At 45.9% G+C, this 19,471-nt stretch overlaps 1 protein-coding gene across 1 annotated transcript in view; it reads left to right on the top strand.

Annotated features, from left to right (window-relative positions):
* The first annotated feature begins 5,665 nt into the window (after positions 1-5,665).
* LOC146811168 (uncharacterized) overlaps positions 5,666-19,471 on the top strand; it is a 55,112-nt gene continuing 41,306 nt past the window's right edge. The window contains exons 1-2 of the mRNA XM_085614495.1: positions 5,666-5,777; positions 6,372-6,544. Of these exons, the coding sequence (XP_085470621.1) occupies positions 5,763-5,777; positions 6,372-6,544 (188 nt within the window). The 5' untranslated portion in view covers positions 5,666-5,762. The remainder of the gene's footprint in view (positions 5,778-6,371; positions 6,545-19,471) is intronic.

Here is a 19,471-nt window from a genome sequence, read left to right as displayed (position 1 = left end):
TAGGATGTTCACCCTGCACCAGTCAGTACGCAGCCCACAGGGGCTTTAGTTTTATACGCAGGTCGTAGGATTCAGGCATTCTCATTGGTCAGGGAACAGACACATTATACATTTTGGCAGGTGGCTATGGAATTTAGCAGTCACCGCATTGCCTAGACTTAACCGACAATCTACATCCCTTGATCAGTCACTTTTTAGCACTTGATCCATGTAAACTCAATCTGTTTCAGTAAATTGTACAATCAGTGGGTTTAATGGATACAGCAGAGACTATATTTTAGATTAACCAATGTTGATCAAGATCACGTGATCTAGACACGATGCAAGCGGGGCATTGCACATGTCAATTCTTGCCAGAGCCACCTTCAATGAGGCAGTACCCATAGTAATATGAGGGACAATCAGACTGTTACGATGTATTGGAGTGCCTAGATATGTGCCAGCACATGCAAGACATTTATGTTTGATACTTTATTTTATCTTCAAGTGTTCTATGTTTAGCATTCCATGAATAAGGAATTCATTTTTTATTTGCTGAAGCCTTTATATGTATATATGTGATTTCAGTTATCTGGTGCTTTGCATCTTCATGCTTTTTCATGATATTTCATGTATGTTTACTTTGTCTAAGATGGTGCCCATGGATTCGCTCAATTGCACAGACCGGTGTTTCAAAACCCATCATTTATGTTTATATTTATGTAATTACTACAGCTTTTTTTACACTCCTGTTATCGTAACAGAGGGCCGGCTGAGCCAAAACTCGTTGGGGGTACATTTTGGGAAATAAATATCATACTGATCATGCGTGAGCATCTGAGCATGTCCTTTCCTTGCATGACACTTTTTGCTGTATGTTATGGGCTACCAGAGCCCTGCTCAGACCCGCCCAATTCTGCCTCAGGGTACTGGAAGATTTACCAATATCTTTTGCACCGTTTAACGAATCTTCACGAAAGTTTTGAACCCAAGGGGGCGCTCTGGTCAGCTCCTGTCTTGAAAGTATCGGGGTGATTCGTCAAGCGGGGGCAGAGAAAAAAGGGGGTCCCAAAACGCATTATCTCCATGTTAATTTCCATAGGAAACTTTAGACAAAGCTACAGCCCAAACTGCTGAAAGGAATTACACCAAGTTTTGACAAAAAGGTAGGTCTTGGTTCAGGAAGAATGCTCTTGTTAAATGGTGTAAATCCGTTTAGTAGTTCCTGAGAAATTGAAGCAAAGTGAAGCAGATTGCTTTTGGACAAGGGGAGCTGCATCTTAGCAGCTCCCCTCGTCCAAAAGCAATGCCAGCTCCCGCAGGAGGTGGGGAGCTGGCTGGGACCACGGGGGCATTAGGGCTCTCCTGCGGTCCCTAGCCTAAGGCCAGGCCCCTGGACTGGGCCATAATTGCCCCAGGAAGGGGGCCATGCGCCCCCCAAAAAACAAAGCTGACTATTTCCTGGGGGATGGGGTCCCTGGGGCCAGAAGAGGCACAGGAGGGGGCCACAAGGCCCCCATCCCCGTCTTCATTAAAAAAAATTACAAATAAGGTCAGGTCCAGGGGGATAGGGTCCCTGGGGCCAGAAGTGGCCAAGGGAAGGGGGCCACGCGTTCCCCCTCCCATACTTAATTTTTTTTTTTTTTTAAAGAACAAGGCTAGGCCATGGGGGATCGGGCCCCTGGGGATAGAAGTGGCCCAGAGTAGGGGGGCCACGTGGCCCCCTCCCAAAACATAAATACATTTTTTTTTTTTAAAAGAGTCAATGCCCCAGGAATGAGGTCCCCGGGGCCAACATTGGTCTAAAGAGGGGGGCTGTTCGTCCCTTTCCCATTTAAAAAAAAAAAAGTTTTTAAATTGGCTCAGGCCCTAGGGGTTGGGGTCGCCAGGGCCTGAAAAATACTAAATGAAGAGGGGCCACAAAGCCCCCTTCTAAAAATATCAAATAAAAAAAAAACACGGCATCTCGCCAGAGGCCCTGCCCCCTCCCTGCACAAGTCTGCAAATGCACCTCCTGGCGCATTCTAAGTTGGGGGATGAAGCCCCCTAGATCCTTAACGGTCCTTAGGGGCTATCTAGACCCCCAGATACCTCCAGTAATTCCCACACAGTGGGACTGCTGTGAGGTGGTCCGAAGAACGCCCCTTTTTACACCACTCTCCAAATACGCCTCTTTGTGCACTGCTGGTGGGGCAATGAGGTCCTGTTGTGTCCTAAGTGTGAGAAGGTGGCCTGATATATGCTGTCCACTAGTTCTGGTGGGCATCTTGTATCAGTCCAAACAACCCCTTATGGTGCATTGGTTAAAGACAACCTTTAATGAAAGCTATCCTAGTGGTAGCTATGGAGAGCAGCCTTCAGGCTAAGTCTTGAAGGAATGTAAAGCATCTTGTTTTACCAGTCTATAATCTCTTGAATGATCAAATAAAAGGACAACCACACCAGGAATATATATTTAAAATAAATATATTTAAGATAAAACACACCCCTCTAGTCTCATTATGAGACTGGAGTTCGAAGTACTTAATTTACAAGTTAGCAATCAAAAGTAATAGCACAAATACACGTTTGAGCCCTAGGGGCATTACTAAACCATATACCAAAAAAGGGGTATAGGAACCACAACTGAAATAGACACAAGGCGTAGAGCCCGTAGAATCGCTGGGACCCCAAGGAAACACCCAAGGTAGTGACACAGGGGACCCAAGGGGACTGTATGCAGTGTGTAAACACAACCGCGGGTTCCCGTTAGCTTCTATGGGCAATGTCGCGGTTGGAATTTTAAAGATTAGGGACACTTACAATCCAGTCAGCACCAAACCCTTTTGGACTTAAGAAGTTCTAGGGCTAGCACCCACGTGAGCACCGGAGTACTCAAGTTACTTCACCCAGGGAAGCCGGGTGCATAGGTGTCTTTTGGTGTTGGGTCGCGTCGTCGATTGCAATGGAAGATGGCAAAGAACTGCTGCTGTCGTGAAGAGGAGAATTATCCGAAGAGTCCCAAGCCTGGATCTAGGATGGAAGGAACCTGAAAGCAGAGGGGACAGAGTCTGTGTCACTAGCCAGTGACCGAGGGCAGGATGGACCAATGCCCTCAGATGTCGGGTGCTTCAGGTGAGTTGATGGGTGTCTTGACTCTTCAGTAGTGCAGACATGAGTAGCGGGATGCACACCATTGTCCTCTGAAAATACTCATAGGCTTGACTTGTATTACTGTGTAGGCGTGCATGCCAGAGAAGCGCTCCGTCCAAATTGCGCTTGCAAAATGAACAAAACCCGTGGACCCTGTTACAGCTCCATATACCGGCAGCACAGCCAATACTTTAAATGAGTCCAATCAATTAAATCAGGTTATCTTCAATCTTTATGTACTCTATCAATTTAATCCATTGCTTTTTTCTGCCATTTTCTCTCCGTTTACTTCATTTCATTTTACTCATTTTGATTCAAATAAATCACCCACACACAGTAGGCAAAGTAGTTTCCAAATGTCACGTATTTAATTGAATTTGCCCAATGCATTTCGGGACAAATCCCTTCGTCAGGGGCATCTAAAATACACAAATTAAATGAATGTCAACATAATCATTGCAAATACTGTGTTGCTCTACACATAATAAAAATAATAATTTTATCGTAATTAATACTCATTGCATAAACCCATGCACTAAAACCACTGCTGTAGAGCATGACACCAGGCCCACTGTAACGATACTGACTCAAAATCTCCCCACTCTAGGACTTCACATATCTTGTAGATAACCCACCTCCGTGCAACTAATGTTTTTACCCTTATTGAAAAAAAACATGCTATAGAATGCTTTGCATGATGATGCTTTCCTGCGCTTACCGTGACATATGTCATAACTTCTTCAAGAATAAGAAAGCTGCGGAGCCACGCTTGATGCCTGTTGCTGATTCATACGCTCCTTATTTTCATTTTCATTTCCAAAGTGCTCGCGCGCTCGTCTTTCTCTCTGTAGTGAAAAAACCTTACGCTGCTCGACCGGTTCTTATGCTAATCGCTGCGCGCCAATTGTTATCAGGTGCTCACAACTACGAATCTCTGACCAACTAGCTTCCGGTCAAATTAAAAGAATGTCAAACATGCTTTTTTACTTATTTTAGTCAGTGAAAACTACGTTGCCCAGAATCCCATATAACACATCTTAATCCTCACCAACTCCCCCGTAACTGATGCCGTTTGTCCCCTAACTACAACAGTGATTTATGCACCGGCACATAACCTTGATCAACAAACATTAAGTAATAACTGTTTATAGCAAGTTAAAAATCGCAATGACATATTAACATTTCTCCACCAATACATCAATCGTGACACAGACGACTCCTGTGTGTGTGTACCCCATTTCAGTTCTTTCCTTGAAAACAGTAAATCTTTCGTTTTTCCATGATCATCAAAGTCTGTTCATGGGTGCAAACTCGCTGGTATGACGGAAATCAATGAAGTGCAGACATGAGTAGCGGGATGCACACCATTGTCCTCTGAAAATACTCATAGGCTTGACTTGTATTACTGTGTAGGCGTGCATGCCAGAGAAGCGCTCCGTCCAAATTGCGCTTGCAAAATGAACCTGCGAGTTTGGTCAGAGATTCGTAGTTGTGAGCACCTGATAACAATTGGCGCGCAGCGATTAGCATGAGAACCGGTCGAGCAGCGTAAGGTTTTTTCACTACAGAGAGAAAGACGAGCGCGCGAGCACTTTGGAAATGCAATGTTGACATTCATTTAATTTGTGTATTTTAGATGCCCCTGACGAAGGGATTCGTTCCGAAATGCATTGGGCAAATTCAATTAAATACGTGACATTTGGAAACTACTTTGCCTCCTGTGTGTGGGTGATTTATTTAACTCAAAATGAGTAAAATGAATTGAAGTAAACGGACAGAAAATGGCAGAAAAAAGCAATGGATTAAATTGATAGAGTACATAAAGATTGAAGATAACCTGATTTAATTGATTGGACTCATTTAAAGTATTGGCTGTGCTGCCGGTATATGGAGCTGTAACAGGGTCCACGGGTTTTGTTCATTTTGCAAGCGCAATTTGGATGGAGCGCTTCTCTGGCATGCACGCCTACACAGTAATACAAGTCAAGCCTATGAGTATTTTCAGAGGACAATGGTGTGCATCCCGCTACTCATGTCTGCACTACATTGATTTCCGTCATACCAGCGAGTTTGCACCCACGAACAGACTTTGATGATCATGGAAAAATGAAAGATTTACTGTTTTCAAAGAAAGAACTGAAATGGGGTACACACACACAGGAGTCGTCTGTGTCACGATTGATGTATTGGTGGAGAAATGTTAATATGTCATTGCGATTTTTAACTTGCTATAAACAGTTATTACTTAATGTTTGTTGATCAAGGTTATGTGCCGGTGCATAAATCACTGTTGTAGTTAGGGGACAAACGGCATCAGTTACGGGGGAGTTGGTGAGGATTAAGATGTGTTATATGGGATTCTGGGCAACGTAGTTTTCACTGACTAAAATAAGTAAAAAAGCATGTTTGACATTCTTTTAATTTGACCGGAAGCTAGTTGGTCAGAGATTCGTAGTTGTGAGCACCTGATAACAATTGGCGCGCAGCGATTAGCATAAGAACCGGTCGAGCAGCGTAAGGTTTTTTCACTACAGAGAGAAAGACGAGCGCGCGAGCACTTTGGAAATGCTAATGAAATGAAAAGAATGAGCGTATGAATCAGCAACAGGCATCAAGCGTGGCTCCGCAGCTTTCTTATTCTTGAAGAAGTTATGACATATGTCACGGTAAGCGCAGGAAAGCATCATCATGCAAAGCATTCTATAGCATGTTTTTTTTCAATAAGGGTAAAAACATTAGTTGCACGGAGGTGGGTTATCTACAAGATATGTGAAGTCCTAGAGTGGGGAGATTTTGAGTCAGTATCGTTACAGTGGGCCTGGTGTCATGCTCAACTGCAGTGGTTTTAGTGCATGGGTTTATGCATTGAGTATTAATTATGATAAAATTATTATTTTTAATATGTGTAGAGCAACACAGTATTTGCAATGATTATGTTGACATTCATTTAATTTGTGTATTTTAGATGCCCCTGACGAAGGGATTCGTCCCGAAATGCATTGGGCAAATTCAATTAAATACGTGACATTTGGAAACTACTTTGCCTCCTGTGTGTGGGTGATTTATTTGAATCAAAATGAGTAAAATGAATTGAAGTAAACGGACAGAAAATGGCAGAAAAAAGCAATGGATTAAATTGATAGAGTACATAAAGATTGAAGATAACCTGATTTAATTGATTGAACTCATTTAAAGTATTGGCTGTGCTGCCGGTATATGGAGCTGTAACAGGGTCCACGGGTTTTGTCTTGACTCTTCAGCCACGAGGTCGAGGAGGCACTGATGACAACAAGGAGCTGGATTTGAGCTGTCGAGTGCTGCGGTGTCGGCGACCAGATTGGACCCAACAAGCCTTGGCAACGGCAAGTCACTGGAAAGCAGAGAAAGGACTGCAAGGCAGACCAGCAAGGTCTGAGGAACTCACCCAGCAAGGGTAAGTCAGGGCTCTTCTGGAGCAACCAGGAAAGTTCAAGTAGAAGAGGAGTTGCCTTCATGGGGACATACTAGCCAACGGGCTAGCGATCGTGAAGGAGCCTCGAGCGGTTGCACTTGAAACTGGCCCACGGGTCACTCGTGGAGTGGAGGCCAGCAATCTTCGGTGCAGGAGGTGCTCAAGGCTGGGGCTACTCGGAGCCCAAAGCACAACTTCGAGGAAGACCAGGAAGATAGTGTTGCTGCAAAAGTTCACGGTGTCCAGGGGTCACGGTTCCATGTCACCCACGATAGCCACTGGCCTCAGCTTTGCTGTGGACTCCGTGTAACCTCGGGGATGTCTGGAAATCCACCTCTGGTGATGCAAAGACTTTGGCGTCCGGCGGGATCTTCAGCAATGCCGACCAGTCAGTTGCTTCTTTGGTATCTGTCAAGCAGGGGAGTCACTCCTTGACCACAAGGGAGATTTCTTCAGTCTTCTAAGCAAAGTAGAACATCAAAGGTCCAGGATATATATTGCAGTTTCATCCAGGGTGATCTAAAGTCGCAAGGACTGGGTTCCCATACTTATACTAAGTTTGGGGGGTTGGACATACTCTAGGGACCCACCTATGGGAGGGTTTGGAAAGAGGGATGGTTACACCCATTTCCTTTGTCCAGTTTCATGCCAGAGCAGGGGCAGGTAGCTCCTGCAACCGGTTTGAACTGGACTATGCACAAGGACACCAAGTGTGCCCACAGTGCAGGACATCAAAGCACCAGAGAGTGCTCCCGCCCAGCCCCAATACACATCTCCCTGTCTGGGGAGGTCCTCCCTAGGACAGGAAACCTATTGTCCTGGCCCACCCTGCTGGAGTTTCGGTTAGCAGCAGGAGGCCAGGCCCGTGTCTGTGGCAGAGTCATCCATTTTGTGATGCCAGTGCTCAGGAATGTCCTACCGGGTTAGACCAGTGTGAACATGTCTCTCCCTCTAGAGGGTGGAATGCTACCCCCACCACCATAACTGGGGGGGGGGGGTTAGTATTCCGAAGCGTTTGACACCAAACACAACATGTTTCCATGCAGCCATCCCAAAGTTAGCATTTACCACGAGGTTATAGTGCACTTAAGAGTATATGGTCAGGTTGCTCCACAAACAGCATCAGAGGAGATACTCCAAATGCTGCAGAGGGGCTCTGCTCATGCAGGGGCACCCTCTCACATAAAAACTAAGCACTCTGCCTTCAGGAATGTTAAGGCCTGCCATAGGAGTGACTTATAGGTTTTATATGTGTGTGCAATGCTAGTGATATAGGTAGCCTATACCTCAGTAAGGGGTGCAAGCACACCCTTACTCAGGCTGCAGTAGCAGACCTGCGGTGCCATTTTAAAGTGCTTCCTAGGGTCGGCATAATACATGCTTCAGCCCCTGGTAGGCCTCTGAGGTACCTATGCCCTAGGTACATAGTACACCATATACTAGGGGCTTAAAAGGCACTCCAGAATCCAATTAGATATGTACCTAATGTACATGCAAACCATTTTAGAGAGAAAGCAGATAGACTGGATAGCAGGATCCCAGTCCAACTAAGTCATAAACCAGCAACCCACCAGGCAAAAAGTGGGGGCAACAATATAGTCAGATTACACCTTCCTACAGTGAGGACCTCAGGACTAAAGGAGACAAGGGGACTTCATCTCCCGACCAAGAGCGCACCAGGAGGCACATTTGCAGAGTGGTGAAGAATAGGGGCGTGGCCTGTGTCCACCTCTCATCAATCCCACTGTGTGGGGCTCAATGGAGGTAACAGGTAGGCTAGTTGACCAATAAGGACCCCCACAAGTGAAGGGGACTTCATCCCCAACCAAGAGCATGACAGGAGCTGCGTTTGCAGAGTGGTGGGCAAAGGGGGCGTGGTCTCCTATGAGAGCTTAGCAATCCTGTTTTGTGGGACTTGCTGGAGCTAATAAGAGGGGTAGTTGGCCCCCAAAGATGTCCTTGGGGGCTGACTACCCCTCCTGTTACCTCTAGTAAGTCCCACACAGTGGGATTGCTAAGAGGTCTTCGGAGGCCACGCCCCACTTTCTCCAACACTCTGCAAACGCTCCTCCTGGCACACTACGGTTTGGGAGATGAAGTCCACTTTACTCCTGAGGGACTTTGGGGGTCAAGAAGTCCTCCTGGTGCCTCCTGTAAGTCCTATGCAGTGGAATTCCTGAGCACTGGTTGGAGGCCCAGCACACTTTCTCCACCACTCTGCAAACGCGACTACTAGCTAAAGAAGCATTTGCAATGTAATAGGTTTCATATTTGCGAGAGTTAGAGCTATTGGCATTGTAATTGTATCATTTTTTTTACTAATCTTTTTCAGAGTGGAGTGGATCTACGTTGTGTGTAGTGGAATTATTTGATATGTTGTGCAGTGAAATTATGTGGATAGAAAGTATGTGGTATTTAGAGTATAGAAATTATGTAGATTGGGATTATGTATTATGGAGAGTAATTATGCGGTATGGTAGTCTGTGTTGTGGAGTGGAAACCTAAGGTTTAGTCTTAGTCGTTTCCATAGAAGCTAACCTATAAACTCAATGAGACAAAAAAAGAAGGAATCACTGAGGAGCACTTTTGGACCTAGTCAGAGGTATGAGCAGGACCACTGGAATTATGTGACTGTTTGGCTGCAGGGACTTTCACACAATTATACATTTTCCGCATTAGCTACATAATCCATCGTCTGCTGCTCAATCTGCACATTTGAAGAATAAAATCCTTGTTTCTTGTTCAAAAGGTTCAAACATTCCCGAAAATGTAGTGACAAGTGTTACAGCGTGGTAGAAGGCCCTTTGTAACCCAAGAATGGTCGCCTGTCACTTATTGCTAAATGTGGGTGTTAAATTGGTACTAATGGTGTACAAGCCCCTCTTGCTTCTTTCTGCGCCTCACTTGCCTCTTTCTACATTCCTGTTGCTTCTTCCTGCACCTTTCTTGCTTTTTCTGCACTTCTCTTTCCTCTTTCTGCACATCTCGTCTACTTTCTGCACCTCTTTTGCCTATTTCTGCACCTCTGTTGCCTCTTTCTGCACTTATCTTGCATCTTTCTGTACCTCTGTTGCTTCTTTCTGCACCCCTTGTGCCTCTTTCTGTACCCCTCTTCTCTTTCTGCACTCATCTTGCCTATTTATGCACCTCTGTTCCTTCTTTCTGCACTGCTTTTGTTACTTTCATCACCTCTCTTGCTTCTTTCTGCATCCCTCTTGCCTTTTTCTCTACCCCTCTTCCCTATTTCTACACTTCTGTTGCTTCTTTCTGTACCTCTCTTGTCTCTTTCTCCACCCTTATTCCTTCATTCTGTACCTCTGTTGTGTCTTTCTGCGCCTCTCTTGTTTCTTTCTGCACCCCTTGTGCCTTTTTTACAACCCTCTTCCCGCACCCCTCTCACCTCTTTCTGCACTTGTGTTCTGTCTTTCTGCACTTCTTTTGTTTCGTTCTGCACCTCACACTTCTTTCTGCAATCCTTTTGCATCTTTCTAAACCCCTCTTCCCTCTTTCTGCACCCCTCTTGCCTCTTTCTGCACCTCGGTTCTTTCTTTCTGTACTTCTTTTGTTTCTTTCTGAAGCTCTGTTGTTGCTTTCTGCACCCCCTTGCCTCTTTCTCCACTCCTCTTTCTTCACCCCATTTCCTCTTTCTGCAACTCTGTTCCTTCTTTCAGCACTTTGTTTCTTTTTTCACATCTTTTGCTTCTTTCTCCACTGCTTGTGCCTCTTTGTGCACCCCTCTTTCCTCTTTTTAAACCCCTCTTGCCTCTTTCTGCACCTCTGTTGCTTCTTTCTGCACTACTCTTGCCTCTTTCTGCACCTCTCTTGCTTCTTTCTGCACCACTCATGCTTCTTTCTGCACCGCTTTCTGCACCCGTCTTGCCTCTTTCTTCACCTCTGTTCCTTCTTTCTGGTTTTCTTTTGTTTCTTTTAGCACCTCTCTTGCTCCTTTCTGCACACCATTTGTGACTTTCTCCAACCATGTTACCATTTTTTACATCTCTGTTGCTCCTTTCTGCACTTCTCTTGCCTATTTCTCCACCCCTTCATCGCTCCTTCTGCACCTCTGTTGCTTCATTCTGTACATCTCTTGCTCCTTTCTGCACCAGTCCCTTCTTTCTGCAACCTTAGTGCCTCTTTCTGCACCCCTCTTCCCTCTCTCTGCTCCCCTCTTTTCTCTTTCTGCACCTCTGTTGCTTCTTTCTGCACCCCTCATGTATCTTTCTGCATCCCTCTTCCCTCTTTTTGCTGTCCTCTTGCCTCTTTCTGCACCTCTGTTCCTTCATTATGTACTTTTTTGTTTCTTTCTGCACCTCTTGCTTATTTCTGCACCCCTTTTTTCTTCTTTCTGTACCCCTTGTGCCTCTTTCACACCCCTCTTCTCTGTTTCCACACCCCACTTGCCTCTTTCTGCACTTCTTTTGTTTCTTTAAGCACCTCTCTTGTTTCTTTCTGTATCCCTCTTGCCTCTTTCTCCACCCCACTTCCCCATTTCTGCATCTCTGTTGCTGCTTTACTCACTTATCTTGGTTCTTACAGCACATCTCTTGGTTCTTTCTGTATCCCTCATGCCTCTTTCTGTACCCCTCTTCCCTCTTTCTGCACTCCTTTTACCTCTTTGTGCACCTCTGTTGTTTCTTTCTACACTTCTTTTGTTTCTTTCTGTACCCCTCTTGCCTCTTTCTGCACATCTGTTCCTTCTTTCTGCACTTCTTTTGTTTCTTTCTGTAGCTCTCTTGCTTCTTTATGCACCCCTCTTGCCACTTTCTGCACCCCTCTTGCCTCTTCCTACACCTCTGTTTCTTCTTTCTGCACTTCTCTTGTCTCCTTCTGCACCTCTGTTCCTTCTTTCTGCTCTTCTTTTGCTTCCTTCTGCACCTCTCTTGCTTCTTACTGCACCCCTTGTGCCTCTTTTACAACACTCTTCCCGCACCCCTCTCACCTCTTTCTGCACCTGTGTTCCGTCTTTCGGAACTTCTTTTGTTTCTTTCTGCACCTCACACTTCTTTCTGCAATCCTTTTGCATCTTTCTAAACCCCTTTTCCCTCTTTCTGCACCCCTCTTGCATCTTTCTGCACCTCGGTTCCTTCTTTCTGTACTTCTTTTGTTTTTTCTGAAGCTCTGTTGTTGCTTTCTGCACCCCCTTGCCTCTTCTCCACTCCTCTCTCACCACTTTATCAACCCCTGTTCCCCCTTTCTGCATATCTGTTGCTTCTTTCTGCACTTTCTTGCCTCTTTCTCAACCCTCATCCCTCTTTCTGCTCCCCTCTTGTCTCTTTCCACACCTCCATTGCTTCTCTCTGTACTTCTTTTGTTTCTGTATCTCTCTTGCTTCTTTCTGCACCCCATTGCTCCTCTTTCTGTACCCATTTTCCTTCTTTTTGCACTCCTCTTGCCTCTTTCTGCACCTCTGTCACTTCTTTCTGACCTTCTTTTGTTTCTTTCTCCACCTCTCTTGCTTATTTCTGTACCCCTCTTGCTTCTTTTTGCATCACTCATGCCTCTTTCACACCCCTCTTCCCTCTTTCTGCAGCCCTCTTGCCTTTTTCTGCACCTCTGTTTCTTCTATAATCACGTCTTTTGTTTCTTTCTGCAACTATCTTGTTTCCTTCTGTATCCCTCTTGCCTCTATCTCTACCCTTCTTCTCCCTTTCTGCATCTCCGTTGCTTCTTTATTCACTTCTCTTTCTTTTCTCCACTTCTCTTGGCTCTTTCTGCACCCCTTGTGCCTCTTTCTGCACCACTCTGCCCTCTTTCTGCACTCCTCTTGCCTCTTTGTGCATCTCTGTTGCTTCTTTCTTCACTTCTTTTGTTTCTTTCTGCACCACTCTTGCCTTTTTCTGCAACTGTGTTCCTTCTTTCTGCACTTCTTTCGTTTCTTTATGCACCTCTCGCTTCTTTTTGCACCATTTTTGCCTCTTTCTGTACCACACTTGCCTCTTCCTGCATCTCTGTTCCTTCTTTCTGCACGTCTTTTGTTTCTTTCTGCAGCTCTCTTGCTTCTTTCTGCACCCCCTTGCTTCTTTCTCCACCCCTCTTCCCTTTTTCTTCACCTATGTTGCCTCTTTCTGCACCTCTGTCCCTTCTTTCTGCACTTCTTTTGTTTCTTTCTGCACATCTCTTGCTTCTTTCTGTACCCCTTGTGCCTCTTTCTTTACCCCTCTCCCCTCTTGTTCACCCCTCTTGCCTCTTTATGCACCTCTGTTGCTTCGTTTTGCACTACTCTTGCTTATTTCTGCACCCTTCTTGCCTCTTTCTGCAACCCTGTTCCTTCTTTCTGTTCATCTTTTGTTTCTCTCTGCAACTCTCTTGCTTCTTTTTGTATCCCACTTGCCTCTTTCTCCTCCCCACTTCCCCCATTCTGCATCTCTGTTGCTTCTTTATGCAATTATCTTGCTTCTTTCAGCACCTCTCTTGCTTCTTTCTGCACTTCTTTTGTTTCTTTCTGCACCTCTTGTGCTTCTTTTTGCACCCCTTTTGACTCTTTCTCAACCCCTCCTTCCCCTTTCTGCATCTTTGTGGTTTCTTTCAGCACTTTTCTTGCCTCTTTCTGCATCTCTGTCCCTTCTTTCTGCAACCCTCGTGACTCTTTCGGCACCCCTCTGTGAGAAGTTGGCCTGATATATGCTGTCCACTAGTTCTAGTGGGCACTTGTGTCAGTCCAAAAAAACCCTTATTGGTTATAGGTTCAAGACAACCTTTATTGAAAGCTATCCTAGTGGTAGCTATGGAGAGCAGCCTTCAGGCTAAATCTTGAAGGAATGTAAAGCAGCTTGTTTTACTAGTCTATAATTTCCTGAGTCACTAAATGAAAGATATCCACACCAGTTATATATATAAAATATATGTATTTATTACTAAACATATCCTCCTAGTCTCTTTATGAGACTAGAGGTCAAAACAGATAAGTTACACTTCAATAATCACAGTAAAATAGCACATATACATGTCAGGCCCTAGGGGCGAGCCAAACCATATACTAAAATAGTGGTATAAGAACCACGACTTAACTAGACTAGACACAAGGCCTAGATCTGGGACCCCAAGGAACCACCCAAGATAGTGACACAGGGGACCCACGGGGGCCGTGTGTAGTCTGTGAACACAGCCGCAAGCTCCTTTTAGCTTCTATGGGGTAAGTCGCGGTTAGATTTTTAAAGATTAGGGACACTTCGAAATGAGTCAGGACCAAACCCTTTTGGACTTAGGAAGTTCTAGGGCTAGCACCCATGGGAGCACCGGAGTACTCGTGTTACCTAACCCAGGGAAGCCGGGTGCATAGGTGTCTTTTGGTGTCGGGTCGCGTCGTTGATTTCAATGGGAGCTGGCGAAGAAGTGCTGCTGCTGTGAAGATGCGAAGTGTCCGAAGAGATCCAAGCCTGGATCAAAGATGAGAAGAACCTGAAAGCAGAGGGGACAGAGTCTGGGTCACTTGCCAATGACCAGTAAGGCGATGAGCAGATGCCCACCGATGTCGGGTGATTTCAGGTGAAGGTGGTGAAGCTTGACTCTTCAGTCACAAGGTCCAGGAGGTGTAGAAAGACAACCAGGAGCTGGATTCTAGCTGTCCCACAAAGGATGTCGAATGCTGCAGTGTCGGTGCCCAGATTGGACGCAACAAGCCTTGGCAACAGCAACCCATGCAGAAACAAGAAAGATGCTTCGGTGCAGACCAGCAAGGTCTGAGGGACTCACCACTTGGATGGGAGTCAGGGCACATCTGGAGCAACCAGGAAAGCCCAAGGAAATGCAAAGTTACTCCCTCAGGGACCCACCAGTCAATGGACTAGTGATTGCGAAGGGACCTCAAGATGAAACACAAAATGGTGGCCCACGGGTCACTCAGAATGACCAGGCAAACAATCTTCGGTGGATTTGGTGCTTGAGGTGGGGGCTACAAGTCAGCCCAAGCACGACTTCAACAGACATCGAGAAATCAATGCAGTTGCAGAAATGCACGGTGACCAGGAGTTCCAGTTCCACACTACACACAAGGGCTGTGGGTCTCAGCTTTGCTGGGGAACTCGGGTTGGCCTCTGAGATGTCTGTAAATTACCTTCTTGGTGCCTGCCAAGCAGGGGAGTCACTCCTTGACCCCAAGGGAGATTTCTTTAGTCCTCTGGCCTTGAGCAGAGCGTTGAAGGTCCAGGATACAGCGTCTGAGTTTCGTCCAGGGTAATCTAAAGTCCCAAGGACAGTGGTCCAATATTTAAACTAAGGTAGGGGGTTTAACATACTCTGGGGACCCACCTATGGGAGGGTTTGCAAAGAGGATTGGCTACACCCATTTTCTTTGTCCAGTTTCGTGCCAGAGTTGGGGCTGGAAGCCCCTGAACCGGTTTGAGCTGGACTATGCACAGGGACACCAAATGTGCCCCCAGTGCAGGACTTCAAAGCACTCAGAGAGTGCTCCCACCCAGTCCCAATACATATAAGCCTGTCTGGGAGGTTGTTACACCTCCCTGTGACAGGAAACCAAATGTGCAGGCCTCTCCTGCCGGAGTTTCGGTCAGCAGCAGGAGGCCAGACCCGTGTCTGTGGCTGCAGCGTCCATTTTGTGATGCCAGGGCTCTATCAAGTTTCTACCGGGTATGCCAGTGCTGTCATGTCTCTCCCTCTAGAAGGGTTACTGGTGTGGGGGTATGATTCCAAAGTGTTTGACACCAAACACGAAATGTTTCAGTGCAGCCAGTCCAAAGTTAGCATTTATCGTTTGGTTATAATGCACTTAAGAGTATATGGTCAGGCTGCACTACCAACAGCATCAGAGAAGGGTCTCCAAACGCTGCAGAGGGGCTCTGCTCATGCAGGGGCACCCTCTCACATAGGAACCAAGCACTCGGCCCTCAGGATTGATACGGCCTGCCGTAGGAGGGAATAACAGGTTTATATGTGGGTATATGGTGAGATATAGTGAATCTATATCTCAGTAAGGGATGCAAGCACAACCATACCCAGGCTGCAGTAGCAGACCTGTGGTGTCAATTTGGGTGGCTTTCCAGGGGTGGCATAATACATGCTCCAGCCCCTGGTAGGCCTCTGGAGTACCTATGCCCTGGGTATATATTATACCATATACTAGGGGCTTAAAAGGGCACCTCAAATCCAATCTGTAATGTACCTAAAGTACATGGAATCATTTTAGAAAGGATGAAGCTAAAGTCGAAAAACAGTAAAACACCAGCAAAAAGTGTGGGTAAACATGTGAAGTAGATTCTACTCTCCTACACCCTCCTCCATCCTTCTGCACTCCTCTTGCCTCTTTTTGTATATCTATTGCTTCTTTCTGCACCTCTTTTGTTTCTTTATGCACCTCTTGTGCTTCTTTCTCTACCCCTTTTGCTTCTTTCTGCAACCTTTGTCCCTCTGCCAAACCCATCTTGCAATTTTGTGCACCTCTGTACCTTATTTCTGCACATCTTTGGTTTCCTTATACAGCTCTCGGGCTTATTTCTGCACCCTCTTGCCTCTTTCCCAACCCCTCTTCCCTCTTTCTTCACCCCTGTTGCCTCCTTCTGCTCCTCTGTTGCTTCTTTCCGCACTTCTCTTGCTTCTTTCTACGCCCCTCTTGCCTCTTTCTGCACCTCTGTTGCTTCTTTCTGAACTCCTCTTGCCTCTTTCTGCACCCCTCTTGTCTATTTCTGCACTGCTCTTGATTCTTTCAGCACCCCTCTTGCCTCTTTCTGCACCCTTCTTCCCTTTTTCTGCACCTCTCTTGCTTCTTTCTCTACACCGGTACCCCTTGTCTGCACCTCTCTTGCCCGTTTCTGCAACTCTCTTACATCTTTCTGCAGTTCTCTTGTCTCCTTCTGCACCTCTGTTACTTCTTTCTGCTCTTCTTTTGTTTCTTTCTGCACCTCTCTTGCTTCTTCCTGTACCCCTCTCGCCACTTTCTCATCCCTGTAGCCCCTTTTGGCATATCTGTTGCTTCTTTCTGCACTTTTCTTGCCTCTTTCCCCACCTCCCATACCTTCTTTCTGCACCTCTGTTGCTTCTTTCTGCAGTTCTCTTGCTTCTTTCTGCACCTCTGTCCTTTCTATCTGCAAACCTTGTGCCTCTTTTTGCACCCCTCTTTCTGCTCCCCTCTTGTCTCCTTCTGCACCTCTGTTCCTTCTTTCTGCACTTCTTTTATTTCTTTCTGCAACTCTCTTGCTTCTTTCTGTATCCATTCTGTATCGCATTTCTCCTCCCCACTTCCCCCTTTTTGTATGTCTGTTGCTTCTATATCCGCTTCTCTTACTTCTTTCTGCACCTCTCTTGCTTATTTCTACACCCCTTGTGCCTCTTTATGCACCCCTCCTCCCTCCTTCTGCACTCCTCTTGCCTCTTTTTGTATATCTGTTGCCTCTTTCTGCACTTCTTTTGTTTCTTTCTGCACCTCTTGTGCTTCTTTCTGTACCCCTTTTGCTTCTTTCTGCAACACTTGTCCCTCTTCCACACCCCTCTTGCCTTTTTCTGCACCTCTGTACCTTCTTTCTGCATGTCTTTTGTTTCCTTATGCAGCTCTCCTGCTTATTTCTGGACCCTCTTGCCTCTTTCCCCACCCCTCTTCACTCTTTCTTCACCCCTGTTGCCTCCTTCTACTCCTCTGTTGCTTCTTTCTGCACTTCTCTTGCCTCTTTCTACGCGCCTCTTGCCTCTTTCTGCACCTCTGTTGCTTCTTTTTGAACTTCTCTTGCATCTTTCTGCACCCCTCTTGTCTATTTCTGCACCTCTGTTTGTTCTTTCTGCACTGCTCTTACTTCTTTCTGCACCCCTCCTGCCTCTTTCTGTACACCTTTTATCTCTTTTTTTACCTCCCTTGCCTCATTCTGCACCTCTGTTGTTTCTTTTTGTACTTATCTTGCCTATTTATGTACCCCTCTTGCCTCTTTCTGTACCCTTCTTCTCTCTTTCTGCACCTCTCTTGCTTCTTTCTCTATAACTGTTCCCTTTTTCTGCACCTCTCTTATCTGTTTCTGCAACTCTCTTGCCGCTTTCTGCAGTTCTCTTGTCTCCTTCTGCACCTCTGTTACTTCTTTCTGCTCTATTTTTGTTTCTTTCTGCACCTCTTTTGCTTCTTTCTCTATTCCACTTGCCTCTTTCTCCTCCCCACTTCCCCATTTGTGTATCTCTCTTGCTTCTTTCTGTAATTCTGTTGCTTCTTTCTGCACCCCTCTTGCCTCTTTCTGCACCCTTCTTCCCTCTTTCTGCACCTCTCTTGCCTATTTCTCTAACCGTTCCCATTTCTGCTGCTCTTTTGCCTGTTTCTGCAACTCTCTTGACTCTTTCTGGAGTTTTCTTGTCTCCTTCCGCACCTCTGTTCCTTCTTTCTGGTCTATTTGTGTTTCTTTCTGCACCTGTTTTGCTTCTTTCTGCACCCCTCTTGCCACTTCCTCATCCCTGTAGCCCCTTTTGGCATATCTGTTGCTTCTTTCTGCACTTTTCTTGCCTCTTTCTCCACCTCTCATACCTTATTTCTGCACCTATGTTGCTTCTTTCTGCAGTGCTCTTGCTTCTTTCTGCACCTCTGTCCTTTCTTTCTGCAAACCTTGTGCCTCTTTCTGCACCCCTCTTCCCACTTTCTGCTCCCCTCTTGTCTCCTTCTGCACCTCTGTTCCTTCTTTCTGCACTTCTTTTATTTATTTCTGCAACTCTCTTGCTTCTTTCTGTATCCCACTTGCCTCTTTTTCCTCCCCACTTCCCCCTTTTTGAATTTCTGTTGCATCACTATGCGCTTCTCTTTCTTCTTTCTGCACCTCTCTTGCTTCTTTCCACATCCCTTGTGCCTCTTTCAGCACCCCTCCTCCCTCTTTCTACACTCCTCTTGCCACTTTTTGCACATCTGTTGCTTCTTTCTGCACTTCTTTTGTTTTTTTCTGCACCTCTTGTGCTTCTTTCTGAACCCCTTTTGCTTCTTTCTGCAACCCTCGTCGCTCTTCCACACCCTTCTTGCCTTTTTCTGCACCTCTGTACCTTTTTTCTGCATGAGTTTTTTTTCCCTTATGCAGCTCTCCTGCTTATTTCTGCACCCTCTTGTCTCTTTCCCCACCCCTCTTCCCTCTTTCTTCACCCCTGTTGCCTCTTTCTGCTCCTCTGTTGCTTCTTTCTGCACTTCTCTTGCTTCTTTCTATGCCCCTCTTGCCTCTTCCTGCACCTCTGTTGCTTCTTTCGGAACTTCTCTTGCCTCTTTCTGCACCCCTCTTGTCTATTTCTGCACCTCTGTTGGTTCTTTCTGCACTGCTCTTGATTCTTTCCGCACCTCTCTTGCTTCTTTCTCTACACCTGTTCCCCTTTTCTGCACCTCTCTTGCCCGTTTCTGCAACTCTCTTGCCTCTTTCTGCAGTTCTCTTGTCTCCTTCTGCACCTCTGTTACTTCTTTCTGCTCTTCTTTTGTTTCTTTCTGCACCTCTCTTGTTTCTTTCTGCACCCCTCTCGCCAGTTTCTCATCCCTGTAGCCCCTTTTGGCATATCTGTTGCTTCTTTCTGCACTTTTCTTAACTCTTTCTCCACCTCTCATACCTTCTTTCTGCACCTCTGTTGATTCTTTCTGCAGTTCTCTTGCTTCTTTCTGCACCTCTGTCCTTTCTTTCTGCAAACCTTGTGCCTCTTTTTGCACCCCTCTTCCCTCTTTCTGCTCCCCTCTTGTCTCCTTCTGCACCTCTGTTCCTTCTTTATGCACTTCTTTTATTTCTTTCTGCAACTCTCTTGCTTCTTTCTGTATCCCATTTGCCTCTTTCTACTCCCCACTTCCCCCTTTTTGTATCTCTGTTGCTTCTTTATGCACCTCTCTTGCTTCTTTCTCTACACCTGTTCCCCTTTTCTGCACCTCTCTTGCCCGTTTCTGCAACTCTCTTGCCTCTTTCTGCAGTTCTCTTGTCTCCTTCTGCACCTCTGTTACTTCTTTCTGCTCTTCTTTTGTTTCTTTCTAGA

Source organism: Triturus cristatus, chromosome 7, assembly GCF_964204655.1.
Source record: "Triturus cristatus chromosome 7, aTriCri1.1, whole genome shotgun sequence".
Lineage (NCBI taxonomy): Eukaryota > Metazoa > Chordata > Amphibia > Caudata > Salamandridae > Triturus > Triturus cristatus.
The sequence above is the reverse complement of the archived record's forward strand: the minus strand, read 5'-3'. Positions and strand labels throughout refer to the sequence as shown.